Genomic DNA, 26,459 nt, shown 5'->3' on the forward strand with positions numbered 1-26,459 from the left:
TGTTTAATATTAGTTGGGTCCATGTATATTAATAATATTCCTTTCACTGCACACATATTACCTGGAACAATTATAGCTATTTTCTTGAAGAACGATTTCAGCAACTCCTTTTTAATCCTAATTTTCAAAGGCAGTCTTTTTCAATATACAGATGCTATAGAGTAGTCATAATTCCTAATTTAGTCAACTATTCCTTAGACACTGCTTGATGTACACAGTGCACTAGCTTTGGGATTTTCATTCAAATTCATTCAACAGGATATCTAATCCCAAATACCTGTAAATAGCTTTGCAGACTAACGAAATGGGTGGTGTTCTTTTGTGTTAGTGTTTTATTTCATATGACAGCTTGATAAATGAGATGTGATCTGTAAAGCAAAGTGACTGGGACAGATGTAGAGCAGCACAGAAGCAGGGAACAACTAGACAACACTGACTGAAAGTGTGATGTTGATGGCTTGGATAGTTCAGGGTTTTCAAGATGCTGCCGAAGACAGAGTTTTCTTCGGGTCCCGATAAAGGAGTAATAGAAGTAGTGTATTCCAATAACTACTAGTTATGTTTTAAACATTGTCCAGGTTTTATATAAAACATCACGATTGCCTGATTTGTACTATCTTAAGCTCTTTTTACGTTCTATTGTGTTCCAGCTACGAGCTAACACACCTCTGTTTGTAATGGTCCATATTGTCTTTCCAGAGAAGCAGTTGCGCAGGCATCTATTAATTCTAAATTTCAGACAACATTGCAATTTGTGTGCTCTAGCTATTTGGCAATGGGTGCCCTGCACTCCTCCCGCCCCCTTTTACATTCTCTTAATTAAGATCTCCTGTATTGTATCTCTATTCCATAGATGACAGCCTCATTTCACTGTGCCTAAGCATTTTGTATCATATGTTCAGTGAACTGGTTTTGAACACCATCTTTAAAAAAACTGCAAATTATATGGTATTTTCCTACTTTCATGCTGTAATTTAGAGTGAAAAAGAGTCAAAGCAAAAGTCAAACTTTTGAATTTCTTGTCATGATTATTTTATGTTGTTTGGCAATTCACAGTTTATTGTTTACATGTCAGGGGAGTGATTCTCTAGCAGTTACTTATCTTGGATCTGGGAATTGAGTGTAGCTTTGTTTTTTTCATATATGTTTTATGTATCAGGGTAGGTACTTAAATTTCAAGTGTCAGTTGTCTACCAGCAAAATGAAAAAAGTGTTGCTCTAGCTTACTAGTATGTTGTGGTTATAAGCAAACTAAAGATGGTATCATGCTTAGATGGTCATAGAACCATTAAGATTGGAAAAGACCTCCAAGATCATCAAGCCCAACCATCAATCCAATACCACCATGCCTACTAAACCATGTCCCTAAGTGGCATGTCTACATGCCTTTTTAAACCCCTCCAGGGATGGTGACTCCACCACCTCTCTGGGCAGCCCATTCCAGTGCTTGACCACTCTTTTGGTAAAGAAATTTTTCCTAATATCCAATCTAAAGCTCCCCTGGCACAACTTGACGCCATTTCTTCTTGTCCTATTGCTTGCTACTTGGGAGAAGAGACCAACACCCACCTTGCTACATCTTCCTTTCAGGGAGTTGTAGAGGGTGACAAGGTCTCCCCTCAGCCTCCTCTTCTCCAGGCCAAACAACCCCAATTCCCTCAGCTGCTCCCCATCAGACTTGTGCTCCAGACCCTTCACCAGCTTCATTGCCCTTCTCTGGACATGCTCCAGTGCCTCAATGTCTTTCTTGTAGTGAGGGCCCCAAAACTGAACACAATATTCGAGGTGTGGCCTCACCAGTGCAGAGTACAGGGGCACGATCACTTCCCTACTCCTGCTGGCCATGCTATTTCTGATACAAGGCAGGATGCCGTTGGCCACCTGGGCACAGTGCTGGCTCATATTCATCCAGCTGTCGACCAACACCCCAGGTCCTTTTCTGCTAGGCAGATCTCCAGCCACTCGTCCTCAAGCCTGTACCTTTGGTTGCATGGGGTTATTGTGACCCCAGTGCAGGACCCGGCACTTGGCCATGTTAAACCTCATACAGTTGACCTCAGCCCATCAATCCAGCCTGTCCAGACCCTCTGCAGAGCCTTGCTACCCTTGAGCAGATCAACACTCCCACCCAACTTGGTTTTGTCTGCAAACTTACTGAGGGTGCACTTGATTCCCTCCTCCAGATCATTGATAAAGATATTAAATGGAACTGGCCCCAAAACTGAGCCCTGGGGAACACCACTTGTTACCAACCACCAGCTGGATTTAACTCCTTTCACCACAACTGTCTGGGCTCGGCCATCCAGGCAGTTTTTTACCCAGCAAAGTGTGTGCCTGTCTAAGCCATGAGCAGCCAGCTTTTCTAGGCGAGTGCTGTGGGAGGAAGTGTCAAAGGCTTTATTAAAATCCAGGTAGTCAACATCCATGGCCTTCCTTCATCCACTAGATGGGTCACCTGGTCATAGAAGGTGATCAGGTTGGTCAAGCAGGACCTGCCTTTCATCAACCCATGCTGGCTGGGCCTGATCCCCTGCTTGTCCTGCATTGATGCATGATGCAGTCCTAAGTACTGTACTACTGTCTGAGTCTTACCTGTTGATGTTAACGTCATAAAAATTAGAAGAATTGTGTGGTTTCAACTTGTGTAAGGAAAAATTCAAGAACCTAAAGTCTGCCAAAATCCTTGTTTTTCATTCATGTTAGGGTTAGGTACCTTTTGAAAGTGTAGTGTGAGCTTTATAATATATCTTTCCAGCATCTCAAACTCTTTTATTCCTCTGGTGGCAAAATTAGTAGGGACTGAGGGTACGCACTCTGGATTTCTCTTCACGTTAGTGTGTGAATCGGAGGCAAGTAGATTGGCCGCATTAAGAGGCTTACCCTCTTTGATACTCTCCATTAGGGCGTTTTATCAATGAATTCTCACACAGGCTGCTGGTAAGTGAACTGATGCAGACATCTGAACGTAAAAATCCCTAGTTTAGTCAGACCTTCATTTTTAAAAAGTACCATGCTGGTTTGCATTTCTTCTTGAACGCATAAGAGGTATTGTGAAAAGTACAGCTGAGAGCAGAGCAGCCGCGGAGAGATCCCCCCCATGCAGGGCAGGCACGTGAGGTGGTGCCAGCAGTCTGCGCTGGCGGAACTGCAGGCAGCAGTCTCTGGCTCTGGGATCATCTTTGAAATTCTGAAGAGGCTACGTGTCTTTGAACACAGTTTAATACGTTTCCCTCTGAGGAAGAGATTTTTCCCTTAGGCATTCCACTTCGCTATTTCCACACTAAAGCACTACGGTAATAAGAATGTTATTTCTCTACCTGAGACTGAGCCCTTTCTCTGTGGGTTCCTTGTCTAGGTGCTGGTGAGGAAGCTTTAGTGATTTCTGATTACCTTTTTGCTGAAAGGCTGGATCGTTTTAGTGATATGCATGAACTAATTAAGAAATTGCATTTCAAATGAAAACTGGGCTTTCTAGATGGTTAGGAAAAAACTCCCTATCCAAAAGAAACAGAAGAACACCTAGCAAGAGTTTTCATTTGAAAATTCATGTTCTTTTAAAATGATGGTGGAGACTTTCACAGTTTCCTCTTCTTCAGTGAAATAGATACTTGTGTCCTGTAATGCTGAGCTAGCCAGCGATGATACTGTTTGGAAAGAAGCACGGGGAAGTTATGTTGACGCCCCTTTGTAGCAGTCTCTGCTGTGAGTGAAGAGCATTACAGTACAGCCAAGACGTGGACCAGGGTTTTCAAAATGGCCAGTGTTTACATGTGCATGAATAATCTTTGGTGCAGCTGTTCCCCAACCAGCCGGCATCCACGTGGAGATTTCACAATACTGTTTTGCATGTTTGTCCTTGTCTGTTTTGCACATTATGTTCTGGTTCAAAGAATGTAAGTTCTCCGGGACAAATGCTTTTATGCCTATCAGTACAGAGTCTGACAGAGTTGGATCCTGGCTCACAACTGGGGATCTTAGCTCCATTGTGATATAAATAATAAGCTTAATGCTTAATGAACTTGTGGGAGAAAGATATCTTTGTTAATTATTCAATAGCCTTATCTCTTCAAATAAGATGCAGTAAAGCTCCCAGCGAATGTCTGAAACTTCCAACAAGGTTTCTGGTAATGCTGAAGTAGAGCAGAGCCAACAAACCTTACCTATTGAAGAAAAACAAGGGCAGGAAAAATTTGGAATCATCTTTTGCCTCACTGCCATGAAAGGTGGGGGGGAAGTGAGGTTGGTTTTCAAACAATGAAGCATCAGAATGGAGAAGCAGCAAACTTGCTTTGCAGTCCTCCTTTTAAAGACTCTCTAATTCTTAATGCAGTTTTATATTTGGGACGTAACTGTCCTTTCATTAGATAAAGATATAGGTGATTATTGCCAGTATTCAGAAATAATGTCTGAGCTGATTTATAGGCATCACAAACTTCTCCATTAGAAGTTAGCTGAGTGGGTAACATGGATGCAAAATTCCTTTTGATCTTTGTTCTTGTGAAAAGTCTGAAGCTAGGATTTGTAACTGTATAGCCACATTTGACTTGGTTTTCATTATTTTGTTCTTTGTCCTTCTTTCCCAAGCTGCCTGAAAACTCCTTCAAGTCCATAGGGAAGACTTAAAAAGTGAAGGGGAAGAGCTGATTGGCTATTTGTAAGCAAGCTATCTGCAGTGATTTTTGGCTTTAAAGGGAATTAAGCAACATCCAACACATGATTTTGAGCTCATTCGTAGGAAATATCCTACAATTTCACACTGTGTGTCAAAGCTACATAGTCTATATATTGTACAAACACTTGGCAAAGATGTGGATAGGCCTCAGTGTAAGACACTGAGCCCAGTTTTGCCTTAAGGGATACACACTCGCAATATCCATAAACTTCAGTGAATGCACTGGGGAACTTAGAAGGTCTCAACAATGCTGGTTTTGAACATGCATTTTTAAAATGTAGTTTTTAAAATCCTGTGTATAATTTTGAGCCTTAAGGGTTTAATATTTTGTATGTACTATGACACAAATATTTTTCTCATTTCATAATTCCTGGCTTATCTGCTAAAAATACAGAAACACTCGCCTATCTCTGTGGCATACAAACCTGCATACCTATGTTTAGGTAATGGAGTGTACTTTTGGGGGGACTTGACAGAAGGGGCTCATGTAGTCCTATACTTTTTTTTATTTGCGATAAAATAAAGACATACCACAGACATCATTGTGGATTGATTTCAAACACTCTGATTTAAATCACCAATTTTAATCATGGTTTACCTAAGAACCCAGGAAACCTTGATTAGAATAATTGATTGTAACCTTGTTTTACATTTAGATTTTTAATTATAAAAGACTAATTGATAAGCATGAGGATATTCCATATCTGTACACATTTACTTAAACTAATATAGCTCTGCATAAATTCATCATTCTTTAACATCTATATTTTTCCCTAACGACTGTTTTTCCTTATGATTTATGTCAAGCTGTATTTGAATTTAAATTGAAATGTCGGGCTATATTTGAATTGAAATTTAATTAGAATGCATGAATTAGCGTTGTAGATTTTTTTTAAATTTCAGACACTACCTGAAATCTGCTAGACACATGAAGAAAGCAAATGCATTAAAAAAATTTTGATTTTGGAACTGCTGATTTGTCGAGGGTCAGTAGTTTATAAAACCATTTGCTTTGGATCACCATGTCCTTAAAGATTTTACAAGTGGCAGATCTTGTCATACCTGATTTTGTTCACAGAGAAGAAAAAGAAAGCAAGCTGCTTCTCTGTGGTTTCACATCCCATTTGGATTTTTAACTTTGATTTAATTAAAATTTTAAATTCTGATTTCAGATTAAGTCCTTGATTTTTGAATATCGATATTTAATTCTCCTTACTTTAATCTAAAATTGATTGTAAGAACCTTGCAAGCTAACTACATTTATGACTTAATACATTGAGCATGCAATGGGTCTAAAACTTTACCCTGCCCCCTTTTTTAAGAATAAAGCAAGCAAATCGACATGCATGAAATGATACAAAATTCAGAGAAATTATGCAAACCCAAGCACAGTTCCTTTCTGGCAAAAGCCATTAGATTACGCCTAAGAATATGTAGCTCTTCCCTTGATAAATCCTTCCAATGACACTGGCCCATTTTCATGATTACTACAAGCAGATTTATTCTTTTGAAGAATGTTTGCAATTTTTGAGGCATTTTCATCATTTGAATTGCTTTCTTGGATTAATTTTAGTCCTTGCTTTCATAACAATGGCTAAATTACTTGAGTAGCCTCCATTTACTCAGCTATTTCTTCTACAAGGACGGGTATTTTCATTGCTGCTTTATAATAAAATGCCTTAGATCCTTCTCTGGAAGTGTATAAAGCATTGTTACAGACTGACTCTTGGGTGATGGAGAGCAGCAATTGTATAGAGAATATAGTTGTCGCAGGGCAGGAAGCTTCTGATTTACAAGTTTTCTATTGGAAAATGTTCCTTCAGAAAAATTACTGGTTTTCAGGAAGATATTTTCAGTCCAGTTTGCCTGTTTCTTGTGTATACCTTTGTGTTACATGTAAGTTGGGCAGAAACAATTGTGAATAGACTATACATGTGTACTTAAGTGTTGGTTCTTATTTGTCTAAGCGTAACCCCATCCTGAACTTGGAATCAAAACATGCCCATCTCTTCAGCTTTTACTGGAGAAGTATTGATGAAAAGGTAATTCCAAAGAAAGGTCTGGGAGAAGTGCAAGGAATTGCTCAGTAAACATGAGGAGGCATCACTAGCTTGGAAAACACAACTATTGGAGGAGATCTCCAGAGATAAGAGTATCTGGGAATTATGATGTTCAGAAAGCCTGCCAAGTAGTAAGTCAGGAATCGGAGGTCACTTAAAAAGAATGTGAAAAGTGATTTAGTTGTTAGCTAAATCTTAGTTTGCTATGGGTTATCGGGGCATAAAAACCTTCCTAAAAGTTGCCTTATGTTTCATTCCTGTTGTTGAAGGTTGTGCCCTGTTTGAACTGCTTGTTTTCCAAAAGTAACAACTGAAAATTACCCAAAATAGTCTGCAGATGAAGAGACACAATGTGCTATCCATGAGCTGGGTATTAAACAGTGAAGCTCATCTGCTAACTGAGTGATTCACTTGGGGTACTGTTGGTTGGAATTGGGAATTTTAATTCAGCTGGAACTGTCTGAGTACTGAAGTGTGGTAAAAGAAATAACAGGGTGAAGTCTCGCCTCATCTTGGATAAACCTGTGGTTTATCCTTCAGAATAGCTTTACAGCTGGGACTCTGGGGTGCTAAGCTGGAAAAGAAGATTTTTTTTTTTTTTTTTTTTTTTTAATTCAAGATGACAGCTCTTTCCTTTCAAGGAGGGACTTAAAAGACAGACTTAGAAGTTTGGAAAGGCAAAGGTTATGGGAGATTTTATGAGTGAAGCTTACAAATTCATGAAGGTGGTGAATGTAGAGCTGTTGCTCTAAGCTGCAACCTTAGAACTGTGTAGCACTTGAAGCTTATATGACAACTGGCTAGAAAGAGTCTGAGGAAGAGGTTTGGTTGAGGGCTCTGGGGGGTTTAGATGGAAAAAAAGATTTTTTTTTTTTTTTTTTTTTTTTTTTTTACAGAACAATTAAAAACTCTTCTCTTAGCTTGTAGCATGTTTGTTCTTTCTTCCTCCTCCTATTTAATTGACCCTTTGGTTTTCAGTTCAGATTGGGTTGAAGAAGGGCCTGAGGTTGATGTTATGGAAAAAGGCTAACTTGGTGGTATGTTGCTTGCAGGGACAGTTTGCAGGAGTAAGAGGTTAAAAGGTCAATTGGTTTGGCCTCCTTTAGGAAGGAGGTGTAGAAAGATGTGGAAAGAAGTGAAATTCTGTTTCCTTTTCCTGTGTAAAAGACTAACACAAACGGTTACATCAATACAGCAGGGAAAAAGAAAAAACTCCTTTGATAAAATAATGTCATGTTAACTAACTAGAGTTGGGGAAGAGCATTCATCTTTCCAAATCACTTTAAATTACATCAGATGGTGAAAGAGCTATTTACAGTAGCGATACATCCAAGATGTATATTAACCTGTTTCTTAAAAAGGCAAGTCAATGCTAGGCACTGACAGATGGTTAACAGGGACTTGTGTTGCAAGAAAAGAATGCTAGTTCATGCCATTGTGATTTCTTTCCATATTTAATCTACTAAAATAATTACATTTTCTTTATTTAATTTGAAAATACCCATTTTTCCCAACTTGCCATTTATAGTAAACTGTCAAAGCTATACTCCACCTCCCAGGGGAAATTTATTTCCCTCCATTGTACGCACCCAGCCTCTTATTGTTAGATTTCAGGAGTACAAGGCTGCCCGCATGGGTTTGTTTTGCCTTTAGCAAAAGGGCAATAGTACATTTTGTTCTGACAAACATTTCCCATCCTTGAGCTGGCAAAGAGGAAGGGTCTGGAGTAGATTTCATTGCAAAATTGAGTTACATACTCAAATCTAAATCCTGGATGTAAAATTCCCAATATTGTATGCCCTTTGACTTCTAGAACTCATCACTGCCCTGATGATCATATAGTTATGCTTTAAACTTTGAAAGCGTTTATCGTTCTGTGAACAGACAAAGTGAGTCTGTATTTTTAGCTTTGACAGAAATATCTTGATTATCTGGAAAAGCCTGTGTGATATCGTCAAAACTTTTTAAATTAAAACAAGGCTTTAAAAGGCCCTGCCTGATCTATGGTTAAAGGGTGACTGAGTTAAAACTCTGGTCTTCCTAACTCCATGAGAAATGATAGTTGTGTAACCTTCAAATTGCCACAGAAAAATTAGTGGGATGTAAGCTGCTTTTCAAGGTGGCTGAGAGTTATTTACAATTATAACTTTCTTGACCTTGACTTCAGTGGTAATATTTGCCTCTTTCTTCACTTCCAAATCACCGTTCCTCATAGCTTGCTCTTTAGGTCCAGCTGTGTTTGACAACGTATTTCTGTGTAAGTCCAATGAAAACTTGTTTGTTTCTTTTAAAAATAATAATAAAAATCCCCCTCATTCTGCCCTGCTTTACCTGCTTCAGGGCAGAAGCCTGCTGGTGATGTCTTTATAAACTAATTTACCTGTGTGTTTTAGGAAAGGGAACAGTAACAAAAGGAGTGGCAGCTTCAGACTTTATCTAGACATGTGTTACTAATGGACATCAGGATTGAAAGGAACTTTTGGGCGACTTAATTATGTATCATTAAATCAGACTGCAGTTAGCTCTGTTCACCAAGCTAACCCTGCACTGAGCAGAGTTCGTATGCTCACGTAAACCTCTCCCTGCACATGACCGTGCATAACCGTGTTCGTTAGGACTAAAGCAGGTAGAGACTGTTTCCCTTTTAGAAGTTGTGGTGTGAGCAGGGAATGTGAAATAAAGATATAACTGCTGGTAAATTTTCAAAGCCATCCAAATGGGAGTGGGTAAAGTTCTATGCAGTGCGCTTAGGGTTAATACAGCTGTATCAGCTCCGAGCCCAGTGCTGCGCTGTGATCAGAGCTCCCTGCTATTGGCTGAGAGCAGGGGAGGGAAGCAAAGGAGAAAAATCCACCGCTTAATTTAGGCAGTGACGAATGGGTTGCTGTGCAGGATGCTTCACTCCTGGATGTCTGGGGTGATGCAGATGCTAAAAAGGGAAATGCATTTTCTCGTTGCATCTTTACAAGCAAGGTGTCATGGATGGCAGCTCACCCTGGCCTACATCTATGAGTGAGGCTGCTTCAGGAGCTTGGGGGGGTGGGGGCTCTTAATCATATACAATATTGTAGTGCTGTGCTACTTTCCCTTGTCCTGTCCCCCCGCTTTTCCATGCTTTTGGGCTGGCTGACTCCACATCACAGCCCTTTTGTCCAGGCATTGGCATTTGCTTTTGTATCTGGACACATCAAATATGACACCCTTCTGGGCTATTTTATTCCAGAGCTGTAGCTTAAATATGTTAGGATATATCTTCAGATTGAGCAGGCCCAAGACAAAGCAGGTACGTTTAAGCATCTCTGGCAGAGGACTGTGTAAGAAGCTTTTGCTTGGCTAAAAAATGGTGCTGTCAGCTAATGTTGTTATGAGAGAGAGTGAATTCAATTTTTACACACAGTGTCTGAGCAAGCGGACATTGCTTGTGGAGCCTGCAGCTGCTGGCGTCACAGGCAGCCCAGGGAGGCTGCATCGTGATTTGAGTAACTGTATGTCCAGTGCTCTAAGGCACAACAATTTATTCCCTGCTTAGGATGGATTTTTGGGGAATACACTGTTTTCCTGACATTTCTGGATAACCTTCTAACGGTCGGGTCCTTACTGAAGTCATACTGCAGTGCTTTTATTGAGAAATGGCTGTCATACAGCTGAAGATTCTGGGTGTGGACACAACACATGAACATGTGTTACTTCCCGTTTCTTATGAGAATTGGTGCCATGGAATGTCTAGTCTTAAGCCTTCCTTCAGCTCAAATGTAATTCCACATAGTGTTTTTATCATATACTTTTCATAAGTGCATATAGGAACTGTACTGCTCACTCTGCATTTTAACCAATACGCTGCGCTTTCTTCTTCCTTCTTTTTGTTATACTGGCACAGCTGAATGTGTGGATGTCCATGGAATTGGAGTAGGGAAGAATCCAGGTTATATGACCAAAAGAAAGCACAAGAAAGCTTGGGATCAAGGGGCGCAGTCTGTTAGGCCCGGGTATGAAGCCAAAGAGAACCATGGCGGGAAACGTTGCACAAAATTTTGGGAAGCATTTTCAGATTTTTTTTTTTTTTTTTTTTTTAGTACATGTCTGCTCTGGCGTATGGTTATGGACCACTAGTTTTACCTCGTGGTCCTCTTGTTTGCAGCATGCGCTGGTTATAGGTTAGGCTGATGCAGATTGTGCTTAGTGTGATACTGAGATCCTGCCTGCATATGCTGTGTGCTGATGACATTCAGCCAAAGGCTTTAATGTGCCTCATGCAGGCTTGAGATCATAAATGGCTTTTATCTGTAGAATTTGGATGAACAAATGGTCTTTTCTTAGCCCAGCCTAGCCTTACTTGCTTTCTATTTTAGGAGATAATGATAACTGCTAGCTTTTCATGTACATACCCAACTGTTTTGCCAGAGTTAAAATAAGGTTTAGTTAAAAGCCATCTCAGCCCAATAAGACATACCGGGCTATTAGTTTACTTTGATTCTAGACATTTGACATATCAGTGATATTAACAGAATGGAAATAATGGTGTTAATTTACTCTTGCAAAACACTTCAGGTAACCCAGAAAGAGTAAGTAAATGTCCTTATTGCTATAGAATAATAAAAGCATGTTATCAACCCCTTGTATCACACATGAGCACAAGAGTAAGTGTGGTGACACCACCTTTGGCTTACAAGAAGCACTTAAGCAGGTAGAGATACTTCATGGATCCCTACTTCCTCTGTGTAACTCATTTTGGTACCAATAGAGATAAAGATACTGGACTAGACAGACCTTTTGTGTAAGGCATTTTTCTGTTCTTACTGCTTCAAAAATTCAGTTAGAAGCAAAACTAAGTGCTTTAAAGATCTCTTTCTTGGTTCCATAACTGAGAAATTTCAGCTTCCTGGAAGCTTCTTGGATAAAGCTGAAAAAAAAGTGGGGGAAATAGAGCAGATTTTTTGAGGCATTAATGTAACAGTGAATATATCACAGTTTGGCAGGATCCCAGGTCAGGAATATGGAAGCTGGCACACTAGGGAGAAGCAGTAGTGCTAGGAAGCTGAGAAATGGGTGCTGTTTAAAGCTGCAGTTCAGCACCCACTGAGACTGGAGTTGTTGCAATCAGAAGGCAAATTGCATAGTTTCAGATTTAGCCTAAGAAAATACAGGCTGGAAGAGACCTCAAGAGATAATGTAGTATCCTCCCAAAGACAAGATCAGCATACCAAAGCGATCCTGACAGATCTTTTGCTTGTCCCCTCCTCAGCCCCATGCTGGAAATTCCAGAGCCTCCCTCGGTGACCCGTTCCATTTGTTACGGAGTGGCATGGAGCCTTGAGCTGGCACGGAAGAGCACAGGGATCCATTACATGCTGTCAGTGCCTGTCATTTCACGATTTCAATTTGTAACATTTGTCCTCTAGAGCAAAGTCCTGGTATTAGGACATATCAGGGTCGCTTTTCAAGTCCAAGTCATGTCAACAGTCTGTGACTTGCATTTTATCACAAGATACCATAGAGCTTAGTCCCATTTTTTAAAGGGATTTGAGAAGAACACCGCTGACGGAAAGAGGGACATGCTGCAAGTGGTGACCTGGATAGCAGGAAAGCATAGCATGTATTTGGGGCCCTCTTGGCCCATTATCTGGGAAACAAAAGTCAGGCTATTTGGTATAAAAGAAGTGTCTCTCCTCTCATTATCAGTTGTGATAATAAACCTGGACTCACCCTTTTGCAAAGTGTGATGTTGCCTGGGCTGTAAACCCATGAGGAGGTGAAGGTTTTCAGGCTGTACCTGTTCAGTCAGCTTGAGCAGCGCAGCAAGGATGCTCTTTTCCCTGGTGCCTTAATGGCTTTAACTGCTCAGATTGCTCTGCTCCTGTTGGTCTTGGTTTGTTGCTATTTGTTGATGTTGCAGGTGTGTGGAGAGGATACATCCACCAAAGCAACACCAAGTTTGGGGATAATAAATATGGAAAATCCTTTGTTCCAGGCTGTCTCCTCTGTGGCTTCCCTGTGTGCCTCAGCTGATGGGCACTCCCTTTCTGCTTCACTGGTCTTCCAGGCCTTCCCTTCCGTCAGTCCCTCTGTCCCCTGAGGCTGGGCACAGAAGCTGCAGCGCAATCCTTGCAGTTCAGTGCAGTCTGCCACATCAGTCTCTTCAAATTTTACTATGTGCTGAACTGCCCCTTACGAGGAAAGCTCTCCCGAGTATTTTATGTTTGAAGGGAGAGGAATAGGAGCTTGGGGCTGAGCCGAAGATTTTTTGATGTGACAAAGATGTTGTGACATCCTCTGGGACAGAGGGCATTTGGTGCTCCTGGCTTTGGGTTTGCATTCTGCCATCAAAGAGTCTTTCAGAATCGCAGTGAAAAGTGAGTGTCGACTACGAAGGTAATACCAAAATCCCTGAGTGAGAGTCTGTACACTGATTAGGGACCATGAGAACTACAGTTTGCCACGCCTGCAGGTGGAAGACAATATGCCCTGCCATGGCAGCCTTCACTGCTGTCATACTGCTGTCACCTGTGCTGTCACCTCCCCCTGGTCCCAGCTGAGATGTGCCACCGCCCCTGAGCTGGGTGGACATGTTGGGCTTTGCTGCCGCCCAACGGGGAAGTGCAGCAATCCTGATGATGCTTGCTCAGGCCTCCTTTTTAGCTTCATGTATGCAGTCAAGATCTCGCTAAAAGCAAAACAAGAAACAACACTGATCGCTTTAGAAGACAGGAACTTCCTGCAGTGATGATTTTTTGTAGCTCGTTCCTAACAAAATCTGAAGTTTGTACAGAGCTTGCCTGACAATCTGTGAATCATAAACAGCATGAAAAACAGAAGAGGTACTTTCCCTCTTCTACTAAGTATGCCTCCAATGGCAAAGACAATCTTTGTACAGGACTCAGGATGTGTTTGAGGAAAGGAAGATGTAGCTTTGCATTGCTGTGTAACTCCCTGTTAGTTATCAAGTGTCGCAATGAGCGGGTGGTTAATGAGGGTTAATGAACCAAGTAACTGACAACAAATGCATTTGTTTGTTTATTTGCAGATTGTGCTGGCTGTGGAAGAGACATAAAAAATGGACAAGCATTGCTAGCTCTGGATAAGCAGTGGCACCTGGGGTGCTTTAAGTGCAAGGCCTGCGGGAAGGTCCTAACTGGGGAATATATCAGCAAGTAAGTAACCTCTACATCTCTTCTGCACTCCTGGCATGAGTTCTTGTTCCCAATGGAGAAGAGCTTTCAGCAAAGTTCACCATTTGAAATCCAGTTTTGACCACCATCCATATACACCAAAATCTTTGCTCCCAGTGAGAGCTGAGCTGGGAAGGAAAAGTAAGCTGAAAAGTACAACTGAAAGGTGGTGTTTAATGATAGTAGTCTGTATTTAATATTGGTACGGAAAGAGGTGTATCTCCATGTCCCCATAAAGGATTAGGTGAATTCCTGCATGTGTTTTCTGCGTTAGACAGATAAATCTTTGTGCCATTTTCTTTCCAACATGTGATTTTGAGGAAAGAAAGTAAGAACATGTCCATTGCTTGCCTTTGCTAGAGAACAGAGTTAATGTGATTATGTGATTGACCTGATGCTGTGTTTCTCATCTCCATATAAGAAACTAATGAAGAGAGTTTTGACCAGAAGGAGGCGTAGAGGAAAAGAATGGGGAAAAGTGGTGTAATGATAACATAGAGGGAATGAAGATACAGTCTCTGTTCCCCCCTTCAAGCATATAACAAAGAAAAAATAGGGAAACAACGTAGGTTTCACAAACCTGTCATTAAGGGCTTATTAATATTTAATAAGTTAATTAATATTTAATAAAAAGTAGCATCTGTAATTTCTCAAAATAAATGCTCCTAAGCTGATTAGTGTTTCCACTTTTACTGTATGTTGCCTGTTCATACTAAAGAACTGCATACCCTTACACTTAAAAGTAACTTATACTCTTGCAGACTACCAAAGATTTTTGGCTTAAGTGAACAAAAAATACCTGCCTATGATAAAGACTGTGATCTCCTCTCATCCCCATGGACCTATGTCTGAATTGGGGACCTATCCCTAGAATTGCACCACCTGTATGTGTAAAGAGTCTGTTCTAAAGAATGAGATTTATTTCAGTGGTTTGCACTGGATGAATTTTCTTGATGTGAATTTAAGGAGTAATTCTAAGAGGCACTAATGAGAATACGATTTTTTTTTTTCCTTCTACTGCAAAATATTTCCCTTGTTCTCTCCCACTTACCTATTGCTGTGTGTAGGAGTTCCAGACTGAAGACAAGGGAAGACTGTAAGTCATGCTGTACCCTGTTTATTGAAAGATAGCTTGTAATTTGTGGATTTTCTTTTTCAGAGATGGTGCTCCTTATTGTGAAAAGGACTATCAAGTTCTTTTTGGAGTCAAATGTGAAGCATGTCACCAGTTCATTACTGGGAAAGTCCTAGAGGTAGGTGTATTGTAAACTAGAGTTTAAGAATTGGGCAATGTCCCATTATGCCCACATGTAACTGCAGAGAATGCAAATATTCTCAAAGTTTTTTCTGCTGGTTTTTAGCTGCAAAGTTGCTAATTTTCAGGAATACTTTCACTGTTTCAGCTTTGCAGTCATCAGGAAAAGTATGTGATAGGGAATTAGTTCCACTAGTTTCTATGGACCTGTAGTTTCTATTTTTCTCTTTTAATGGTCATGTGCAAAGTTTACTGCACTGCTTATTCTGTTTCAGATTTGATATATTTATAGAGGTAATTTCAGTATTGGAATCACCTTTGGCAATCATAAGTTTGCCAAAACTTCTGACATGACATTTCTTTTTAAATGAGGCCAGATGATCTGAATGATGCTGAGAAGGTGAGGAGGAGAAATTTGCTGGAGAGGTAAATTTTACGTTCAGAAATGAGAAGGCAGAAAACATCTGAACCATCTCTTTTGTTGACTCATAGTTGGAGTCCTCAACATTTTCATGGAAACTGGTCAAATCTTTTTAGAGATGTGTATCTCTTGTTGTCAGTACTGATCTCCATCTCCCATGGCTGTGATGAGTCCCCTTTGAGCTGGAATCCTTGAACTGTGCATGGATCACCTTTTGTCATCGTTGACATGTTTAAGGGACACAATGTAGAGGACCTTCCTTGTCACACTGTCATTGAGACATGAGAAGCAAAACTGTTCTCTCCTTTCCCTGTAGGAAACTCTGTTCAATGGAAAGAAACTAAGCTTTGAGCTCAGGTCTGGAGCTGGGCTGTATGGTTTGACTCCAGCTTTAGTGATTTTTAATAGTCCATTTTTCCTGGAAAAAAAGCCTTTACATAATAAAGCTTGTGGAAAAAAATGGGGAACCACAAAGAACTTCAGTTTCAGGTGTATTTTGTGAACAACTGGACATACTGTATGTTTTACAGTGAATAACACAAAATAAACTTGAAAGTGCTAGACATAAAAGCAGCTGGAATTTGCTAGTGAATGTGTATTACAGGTTCTTTTCTTTGTGTCCCATGTACTACAGATAGAAGACTGTGTCAGCCCTCATATGAAAAGTCTTAGGTTTGACGTAAAGTGGTAACAGCTTGTGGTTTTAGTTCTGAAGACTTCTCTGGTTCAGTATTCAGAACATTAACCAGGATGGTAGCTGCCAAATGAGGGACTCGGAACGTGTGTGGACACCCGTTGTATTTGTCACTGCATCTACTGGAAGGAGGTAGTTTTTTAATTAGCCAGACTCTTAGTCTGCCTTCTTTGCAATGTGTATCTAATTCCTTTGGAGACCCGCATAGATAATTAGTGAGAACAGTCTGAGTTTTCCCTTGAGTAGGAAGGCTGTGTCTCTGGCTTTAATCTAGTGGTCTGCTACCATCTGCTTATCTATTCCTGTCTACTGATGAGTTTTTCAGTTTAGTAGTATGTATTGGTGACACCACAATTGCATTCCAGTGCAGGAAGCACTGCAGGAGAGAAGTAATTGGATTTGTGACATTGGGAATTCTAAAATTATTTAGATTCACATGATAGGTGCTCTAACCTACAAGCAATGCAGCCTATTCAGAGGTATGGAGATGAAAATTATAAAAGAGAAGGTTATTGGAGTCTGTGGAGAGCTGGGAAGAAATAAGCTATTCCTGTTTGGAACCTTTTGTGTAGTGGGTGTGACTATAGCAAGGTTGCACTCATGTTATTCTTCCTAGCATTAGTGAGAAAGTAACCTAGCTTTTTGAGAACATCATGAGCTGCAACCTTTCAGAACTAAGTTGAGACTAAGGAAAGATTAGTTCAATTGAACTGGAACTTCACTGTCCATCATAATCCAAGCTAAACTTCAGGTTATCAGAGATGATGTGTCCTGGGTAGAACCTTGAGCTAGAACCTCATTTTGGCCCCAGCGTTGGTTTCTCACTCCATAGTTCTTACTCTTCTGATGGTTATTTATTATCGGAAGAAGAGACAACTTTTTGCTGAAACAATGAAACACGTCCAACCTCTTGCAAGGATCCACCAAAACCAGATAAAGACTTTTCCATTTGACCTAGCCCCTGCAGAATCAGAATATGCTGATGAATTAGAAACAGATCCTTTGAGTTATTTTATCAATGCATGGAAATATTAATCATGCTAAGTTCTGGGTAAGACTAGAAATTTTGCTTCAATATTTGTGGCTCTTTGATTATTAGAGGCACAACCCATAATAATACAGTAGAGGGCAGCAGTAGTTCTCAATATGTAACTAAGACCAAACTCCTCTAAAGTCTGTAGAAGTTGAATTACTCACACAGTGCAACTCTTTCCTGATCTGTTTAAATGACCTTTGGAGTCTGACTGCTATCTGAAAAGTGTAGGTTGGACACGTCCTTGGTAACTTTCACCAAAAAACTTAGTACTGTGTAGTCAGGGAGGCCATTCAGACCTTGGCTTAACTGCCTTACAGTATGTATTAGCAGCCTGGATAGTCCATGGATAGAATTCTCCAGGTATCATTTGGGAATGCAGATGCAGGAAAGGCATTCAAGCACTTTCTGTCATTAGGTGGTGCTTGAAAAGATTAGAAAATACAGGTGAGCAGCTAACATTCAATAATCAGAGCAATTTATCAGAACCATGGGCTAGTTTCTTGGCTCGTCCTAGAAACCTTTTACACTGTCAGAGATGCAGAGTTCCAAATGGGCAGTACTAATGCCTCTAAATTAGACTAAAGGAACTAATAAGTCAAAATTTAGGATGAGAAAATCATGTGTCAGCACATGTGTCCCCTTTGGGCAGAAAAGGTAGTCTAAAGGATGGGGTCAGAGCATGGCATAAATCCTCTGCTAACAGCAGAGGTGAGAGATTGGAAGCAGCCGCAGGGCCATGGAAGGTAATTCACAGAACAGGACGCCGCAGTTCAGGAAGGGCTGCAGACCTGTTTGAGGCAGGACAACTAACAATCTCCTTATCCAGTACAGGAAAGCACCCACTCCCTCTCAGTACACCTGAAGTTTTAATTTAGATGAAGATCGAGATTCTCATAGGAGGATTACTGTCTTCCCTCCTTGATTTCTTTGGCAATGTTTCTTTAGCAAATATGCGTAATTTTGATTACTTATATCACATGGGTTGTCTCTTGTCCTGCTGCCTCTCTTGGGAAGGAAACCGCATTCTTGGTGTGATGTAGCACAATTACAGGAATGGTCTAGGTAGAGGTTATGCCATCACTGACTAGCCCAAGTTCTACCTATGAATGTCCGGAGGGGAAAAAAAAAAAACCCACTTTGTATTTTGCCTTCGTAAATAAAAATGGTACTAGTAAATTCACTGATCAGTATCTTTCATTTTATTTGTCAATAAAATAATTTGTCAGGAGTAGAGTATACTATTTTGTTGCCTTCATCCAAAGAAATGATTAGAAGAGAGGGGAGTATATAGTACGTTGTATAGAAACACTTCCCTCTAATGGATCAGAAGCGATTAGCAGCCTGTCATTGTAGTGCTGCTTTATTTTCTGCTTATTTGCATTCAATCTGTGACAGTGTATAGAAAAACTTTAAAACGGAAGGGAAATGAAAGCATGAAACTTAGCTCTGGTTCACGAGGCTGGTGGTATCTATTTTCCCAGTAAGAGATCATTATTTTTTTAATGAAAGAGAAATTGAGATTCTTCTGTAACATTGCAGGCTTGCAGCTCCTGCTCATTTTGTCCATCAGGGTGTCTTAGCACCTCTGAAAAATCAGGTTTTCAGTCTTCTGCAATGAGCATCTAGCAGGAGAGACAACCACTCCCAATGTGGACCCAAGAGTCTTCATCTCAGAAGCAGCTATGCTATCCCCCTGGTAGGCACCCTCAGCAAAGCCCGTGAAAAAGGCCAAGGTTTGCATTCAAGCCTTGAGAGGATGGACTCCCTCCAGCCATTCTGTAGAGGTGATCCCTCTACTCAGTTAAGAAGTGCATTACTAGAAAAACAGTACTTATTTTGCTAATATTCAGATACTGTGGAAGAATGCTCTTTTTTTCTAGGCCACAGATCTAACAACTTTCAGTAGCCGTGAAAATATGCAAGAAAAATACCATGTGCATTTAAGTCATCTCAGATATTTCTCATCTATTATTTGGCACATAACTTTGTGACAAATAGTCACAGATGATAGATGAGTGCGTGCCAACGCAATAAATGTGATGAGTATCTAATATGAAATAGATATTGCAACTTTCGTGAGCATACTGGATACTCTTAATACTTGAGTATTTCAGGATAATGTTGTCAAGGCAACGGAGATTGTTGTTCTTCCTCGGGTTTCTCCAGCAGAAAGGAATCTTTATTTATGAAAAATTACTCATGTCCCATTAACTCTGGTGAAAAACATTTTTAATAACAGCATAGTGAGAACTTTCACATAGACTTTCCACTAAGCTGTTGTTTTCATAGCTTCAAGGCTTGCCTATCCGATCCTAATACTGCGAATTTCTGTGTTGATATGGTAATTCCACGAATCTAAGTAAACTTTAGCACATATTTAGCTATTTGAAAGATGCTAGCCTAAATAATTTTTGTCTAAGGTGGTTATCATACACAATAGAACTATTCTTCCAGGGCTTAATTCAAAATACGTTAAAACAATGAGAAGCTTTCCTTTGACTTCAGGGAATGGTGGATCATGCCTATATCCATGTAATTCATCTCTGTTTATCCAAAGTGTTTTACAAAACTTCCTAGCAGTAGTATTTTAGTTCTGCAGAAAGAAGACATCAGCACAGAAACAGGTGGATAATTTGCATGAAATCATACAGAAAGCCTGAGAATAAGATTCAGGTCTTAACGATTTTAATTTATTTTGGCTGTTACTGATATGAACAGGATTGGATCTCATGATCTAGAGATTGAGATGCATATATCTACTATCAAATCCCTCAACCATCCTGCTACTCAACCATTTATTTCTATACTACTACTTGTTTAATATTCATTTGCAAATAAAAAGCCACTGCGTGGTTTCTTCTGGCTGTGTGTAGCTCGAGGTCCTGTTCTGATGGGCTGCTGCTTGCCCTGGGTTTGTTTCCTGTGCACTGTTGAAACTCGCACCCCACGTTGTAAGCAGTGGCATGATGCCATTTTAACAGATGGACCGGAAAAGAGAAATGCCAGAGCACCAGAAGGCTCCCTTGACTTCAGCCTTGCAAGGTCAAGTTCTAAATGTGTGTTCAATATTGTAATTTATCCTGAGCTTCCCCTGATTTTAAAGAGGAGTAGTAATTTAAGATGTGGTACTTAATGTGAAGGAGGCTTAGTACTTGTAGATACTGTTACTTTAATGTGCCAGAATTTTAAGATGCCTCGTTTGTGCTGCAACTAACTGAAAGATGTCAATTCTGAAGCACCTTAACTTCTGAAGTTAGAAATGAATAATAGTAATTATGGGGCAGAAAAACAAACAGCGAAAGCTATGATGGTTGTGTGAGGAAACTGTACCCGTATTTAAGAGGCAAAGAACGTGAGCCAGAGGAGCCTGTATGTTTCTTCAAGTATTGTTTTCAGAGCTAGATTTAGAAACCTATGCTGTGAGGGGTTCAGAGAAGTTTCTGTTGATTCTTTACATGTGAATGAGTCTGTTCTAAATAAATAAATAACAAATAAATGACAGTAGCAACATCATTGGTTCCCATATGAACTGTAAATGACGTATTCAAACAACGCCTATTTATGTTGTCCAAGGATGTGCCTTCTGCCAGCACTTAACCATGTAAGCAACTTTGCCCATGTGAGTAATGGTATTCAGCTGCTTTAGCTGATTGCCTTTCAGGAAAACTCAGTAGCCTACATGTGTAAGTCATTTATTTTAAGGATATTTAGGCTCATAGCTCACATGAAAACATCACTCACTCTTGTCTGCAAAGATCCATGCAGTAATGAGTTTAGTTAGGTGCTTCAGTACCTTCACGCATCTGGTCCTGTGTTCTTATACCAGTATGCTTTCTAGATTGAGGAACCATGCAGAGACTCTCTTAAAACAAACAGGGACTTATTTCAATTCCATTCAGAAATGTTAAATGAAAGACTAACATACATTCTTCTGCTGAACGAAATATTTAGCAATGCTGTTTTCATAGTGGTTATGCAGGAAGTATCACAAAATGTGTCATTTACCGTACTTCAATGATGCAACCTGTACTGGTAATACAGGTTAAGGTGATCTAGGGTTTTAAACACTTCTTATAACTGAAGCGATTGATTAATTGAGCAAAGACTGATGATATGATGAACCCAAATGGGTTTGGTTTTGGTGGTATGTTAAAGCTGTGATAAATAATATCCCTAAAGAATGTATTACCATTCTGTTTTCATATCACTAGGCATCTGGTGGTTTGGGTGTCTTACAGGCTTGGGAGAGACTTTGCTCTCAACCAGTATCTCCCAGTCACCATTGGCATCTTTCCCCCTACATTTTTATGGTGTGTGAAGGCTACACAGCACATGAGAAGAAGCAGTGGAGTTTAGTGCATGGTTTGTTAGTTCTGTGATTTGCTTTGTTTGTGTTTAACTTTACCGCTGTTACAATAGATGAGAAATCATGAACATCTTGCCTGAATGTCCCAGGTAAATGATAAAAGCAGAAGCACGTGCTGTGAACGTTTGCTCTCTTAGTCAGACAGGTATATACTGCGGACCACGGGGCTTTTTTGATTATGGAAAATACCTGTTGAGAGAACAAATAGGTCAGTGCACAGAGTCCACTGTAAATTCATCACATGTTCAATAGAGTGTGTCTGAAGCATCACCCAGAACGTGCAAACAGGATGAAGGGATACGCATACCGGTGTGAGAAGTGGCCCCAGCACTCTGCCTGCATTAATGTGAATTGGACTACAATACGATCTCAGTGTAACTTAAGTGTTTCTGACAAAACTAGACTGACACCCAGGAGGCTGTATAAATTCTTCAGAAGCTGTGGAAGTAATATTTAATAACTTCCAGAGAAAGAGAGTGCTGATTTCATGCTCAGTGGACGCCTTTCCCCAAGGGAAAAATGTTCTGAGTTGTATCAACATCAAATAGTGACACACAAGTGATGAGAAATGGCCCTGCCCCTGCCTGGGCCGGTATTCATCCCCCTTTTCCTTTTTCAGAATGGGCTGGCTGAGTTACTGCTGGAGTGGGTTTAATGTGCAGGGAGGATTATTTGCTTGTTTTGGTGGGTGTGTGCAGGAGAGCGCCCGTGCGAGCAGAGGAGGAGTGAGGCTCAGGGCTGGGGGCAGTTACCGGCGCTTCACCGCGAGCTGGCTCGGTGGGAGCGTAAAGCATCTGCACATCGCTTCTGCTGGGGCCCTGAATTTGGACAGAGGCAGAGGGAGTCTGCCCACCGGGCTGAGGAGGGAATGGACTTAGACTGAAGAATTATCATCAGAAGGTAAATCCCTTCCTGTAAAACTAGATCTGAACTGGAAGGGGTTTTGCCTTTTTTTTTAGTAGGACTTGTTAAAAGGCTGTGTATAAATCTGTGGCTCAGATAAAGGGAGTGCAGCTAACATGTTTTTAAGCTGCCAGGAAGAGAGGAGAATGGCACAGAGCTTGGGCTGTTTCTGGTTGCAACTGATTGCTGTATGGAGGAACAAAGCAATTCTTTATCTCAAATAATACTTAATATAGTTTGTTGGCTCTTTTGATCACTTCTGGAGATTTGTTACATAGAAATAAGGTTAGAGTTTGTTTCTAGTTTCCCTGCCTTTTTGCTGAGAAATGTGTTTTATCAGTTAAAGTAGAATGCTAATTTTTTTTTCCTGCTGTGGGGTTTGTTTGCGTAAAAATGGGGAAATGAAAAGTTTAATAATAACTCAGGATATGGGTAAATGATTCAGACAGGTTATCTCTGTAGCTGACTAGCAGCATAGATTTAACTTAATTTAGACTAACCTTCCCTGACAAAAAATAAGCTAGGTGTAAGTGCCTAGAACACCACACCCACCACAGGGTCAAAAATCTAGAATAAAGATACTTCCAGAAAAATCAAGTAAATCGCTTCCTGTGAAAATCTTTCTAACAGGATTTTGGTGATTTTGTTTGGTTCCCTCCCTCCCCATCTCAAAAGATTGAATTTGGCAAGAGGGATATCTGTAGTTGAGAAAGACTTGACATAAAAGATGACAAAAGAGTATCTGAAGTTGACAGAGCCCTAACAGAAGTTCAGTTGCTATGGCAGCATAATCACAAGGCATCAACTTCTCAGCAGTGGTTTGGAAACTATCCTTTAGTCAATTTGAACATCAACAGGAAAGGGAGGAATGTTAAAAGGATGTAGGGATGGTGAATAAGAAGAGCAAGTTGTAACAAGTAATTTGAAAAAATAACCTATTAAAGCTTCCTTATTGCCACAGAGGCATTTGTGAAATCTTGCAGGTGCTTATAAAAATGGCTTATCTGTATAAATTGTTTTCATGAGTACAGTGTTGCTGATTAGGATCTATATTTCCTAGTGTACTATGTTTAGCTTTTACCTTTTTGATTTAGTTAAATATTTTCTAATGTGTTTGCACTAAATATTGCCGCAAAACTTCAGCAGGCTGATCAAAATAGTTTAAAATGACATTTCAGTAGAGGCATTTATATTAGTATAAAGTTTCTTGCCACCACCAGCAGCCTCTGTGATATGTAGCTGTTGCATGTATTCCAGTAACATGCAAGAGGCACTTAAAACAAGTCAGTTTTTTCATCTACGTAACACATACAGGTTTTTAGTAGAAGGGTAACTTACCTGGGTAACTTTATTTTTCTTGTTACATGGCTGTATTAAGAATTCAGTTGCGTGGTTGTTACTGTAGAACACATCTTGTTCTCCTCTTGGAACAGTCTGCTTTAGGGAAAATGTGACACTTTTATTTTGTAGCTCCCATTGCTTCTTTTCTTCATCTTTTAAACCTTTTCACTGTGATAGTGCTACCTGCCACAATCACCCCCAACAGAGATATAAAATTAATAATGATCCCCACACCAAATTATGTCCACTGACACAAAACTCCTCCAGTGCCGCAGTCTCACTGTCGTTTGGGATGCAGTGATAGGGGAATGTGGGCCACAAAATTATTTCAGCCAGTTACTTTTTGTTTTTCCCAGACTGAGTTCGCAATGAAAAATGGATTAAGTGGTGAAATATTTTTTTGCAGGATTGTGATCTTTCCTTTTTAAGTGCTGCTTTAAGTCCTCCTATCAGCGGAGAGTTTGCTACTGACTTCTAGAAGAGCAGGATAGGACTTAGACCTGAAAAGCCATTGTTGGGAAGAATGCAGCAATAACATGTTTGAAACTGGAAGTTGAGAAGAGCCTGTTGGGGCAAGTCCATAGCTGTCACCTGTTTGTTACAGGCTCCATCCGGGTATTGTGCTTAAAGTTCGCTCTCTAAGGACTCAGTCTCCTCTCTCTTTTGTCTGCTTTGTCAGGGTGCTTTCCTGGGGGGAAAAAACAAAAACAAACCCAAAAGATATGTCTGGAATCTTTAGGGACTTTGAAGTCCACAGAATTAATACCTGTCTTTACTGAGCAGGTGCTTTACAGATGAAAAATACGATACACGTGAGCGGTTTGTGTGTGATTACACGTTTGAAATGACCACCTGGAGCACAAAATGGGTAGATTTTAATTACATGCTCATGCTACATTAGAAGATCATACAGGTCTAATTGTTCTTTGGATAGATATCTGGGATGTATGACATTTATTACAAGCCTCTTTCTTTGTAAGAGGGAAAAACAGGACACAGCAAGAGATGCACCTTTTCATCACCAGCAACGCAGATCCTCTGGCATTTAAACTGTCTGTGAAACTAGATTGGGATGTTTTGTGATTTGCAGAGGTCTCTGAAATGAGCAGCATAAATCATTTGAGTTAAAATGTTAAGAAATTGACTTTTATGTAGGGTTTGGAGAGAGAGATTTGTTATGTATACGGATGGATCTTCTGTTGCTTTGAATTCTGTAAAACAGTTGCATCATGGCTGGCAAATGTTTTTTCCTAGCAATGAGGAGAGCACCCTTGAACTACTGCTGTTGAGGCAAAAAACATGGAGACCCTGTACCTGGTTGAAAACTGAATGGCAGCAAATGATGTTTGGTATTCCTTTCTGCTTTGTGGTCATCAGCTCTTTCCTGTTCATCACCATAGTAATATGTTGTATCGTGTTTATTGTGTTAGAATAGTTTTCCCGTGGTAACTAGAAATCTTGATTTTATATGGAGCTGAAGAAAACGAGGTAGGGAGTAAAATCCCTGTGTCTTGGCTCTGACAAACATACTCCAATGGGATGTTCAAGCCAGCTAGGATTCAAAAGTATGCTTACATAGTTTTGCATCTGTAATTGGAAATCACATGTCTCAGCAGTGAGAAAACTGACAGATAGAACAAAAAATGGACTTCTGCCAAAAATGAAGGGCTTTACTTTTAGCAGAGTATGTTTTGGTTGTCTGACATTTATTCAAAGTAATTCTATTTGAAAAAGAGACAACTATTTCTCTGCACTAACTATCCACTGGTTACCTCGTTGCCCTTTGATACTTCCATTTTAAATTTAGTGTAACAAACACTTTGGCCTGAATTACAAAACAAGGCTTCCTGAGAAACTTCTGGTTGTAGTGAAATCCATGTTCATAATTATGTATTGGTGAGTCTGGAGTTAAGAGCAATGTGGTTGGGAAGAACAAGATTTGAAGAAAATCTGTCCCTTCCCTAGCTTGTCTTGTGTCGCTTGTTGTGACCTCTTGCTGGAAGAGACTTCCAAAGGTAGCAGGTAGCACTGCAGTTAATCAAGGATAAAACTCATTCTGTAGACTTTTTAAAGCATTACTGGATCAGAATAGTTGGAATGACAGTGACTATTAGGATCAGTTTGCTACAAGAGCAGGCTCCAGTCACTAGAAGAAAAAATATTCCCTGCTCAATTCACTCCCTAACATGTTTTCCTATTAGAACAATCTGTGAGTCTACCAGGTACAAATTAGTGTATATTGAGTGCTTCATGTCTGCTTTGTTTCTTACAGGCTACCTTTTGGTTTCTATTCTCTGTTTATATTTCTCATGCTTAGTTTCTTTCCCCCCTCCTTTGGCCTTTGCAACTTTTATTTCTCTGTTGTTCTTGGGACACTCCCTCTGAACTGAACGCAGACATCAGAATGAAGACCAGACTTTACTAAATCTCGTGCCAAAGGTTGCACAGGTCCTGAAACAGTCTTCTGACAGAAAACTAGAAAGACAATTTTGTGTTAGATGAACAAGAATATCAGCTACGGTTATTTGGATCTAGTGGTGTGCTA

The 26,459-nt window shown here is 40.1% G+C and overlaps 1 protein-coding gene across 8 annotated transcripts in view; it reads left to right on the forward strand.

The window, feature by feature from the left end:
• ABLIM1 (actin binding LIM protein 1) overlaps nucleotides 1-26,459 on the forward strand; it is a 93,318-nt gene that overhangs the window by 5,307 nt on the left and 61,552 nt on the right. For all 8 annotated transcript variants that reach the window (XM_035891475.1, XM_035891479.1, XM_035891483.1 and 5 more), the window contains exons 3-4: nucleotides 13,754-13,880; nucleotides 15,058-15,151. In XM_035891475.1, the coding sequence (XP_035747368.1) occupies nucleotides 13,754-13,880; nucleotides 15,058-15,151 (221 nt within the window). The remainder of the gene's footprint in view (nucleotides 1-13,753; nucleotides 13,881-15,057; nucleotides 15,152-26,459) is intronic.

Source organism: Egretta garzetta, unplaced genomic scaffold (assembly GCF_000687185.1).
Source record: "Egretta garzetta isolate BGI_Z169 unplaced genomic scaffold, ASM68718v1 scaffold273, whole genome shotgun sequence".
Lineage (NCBI taxonomy): Eukaryota > Metazoa > Chordata > Aves > Pelecaniformes > Ardeidae > Egretta > Egretta garzetta.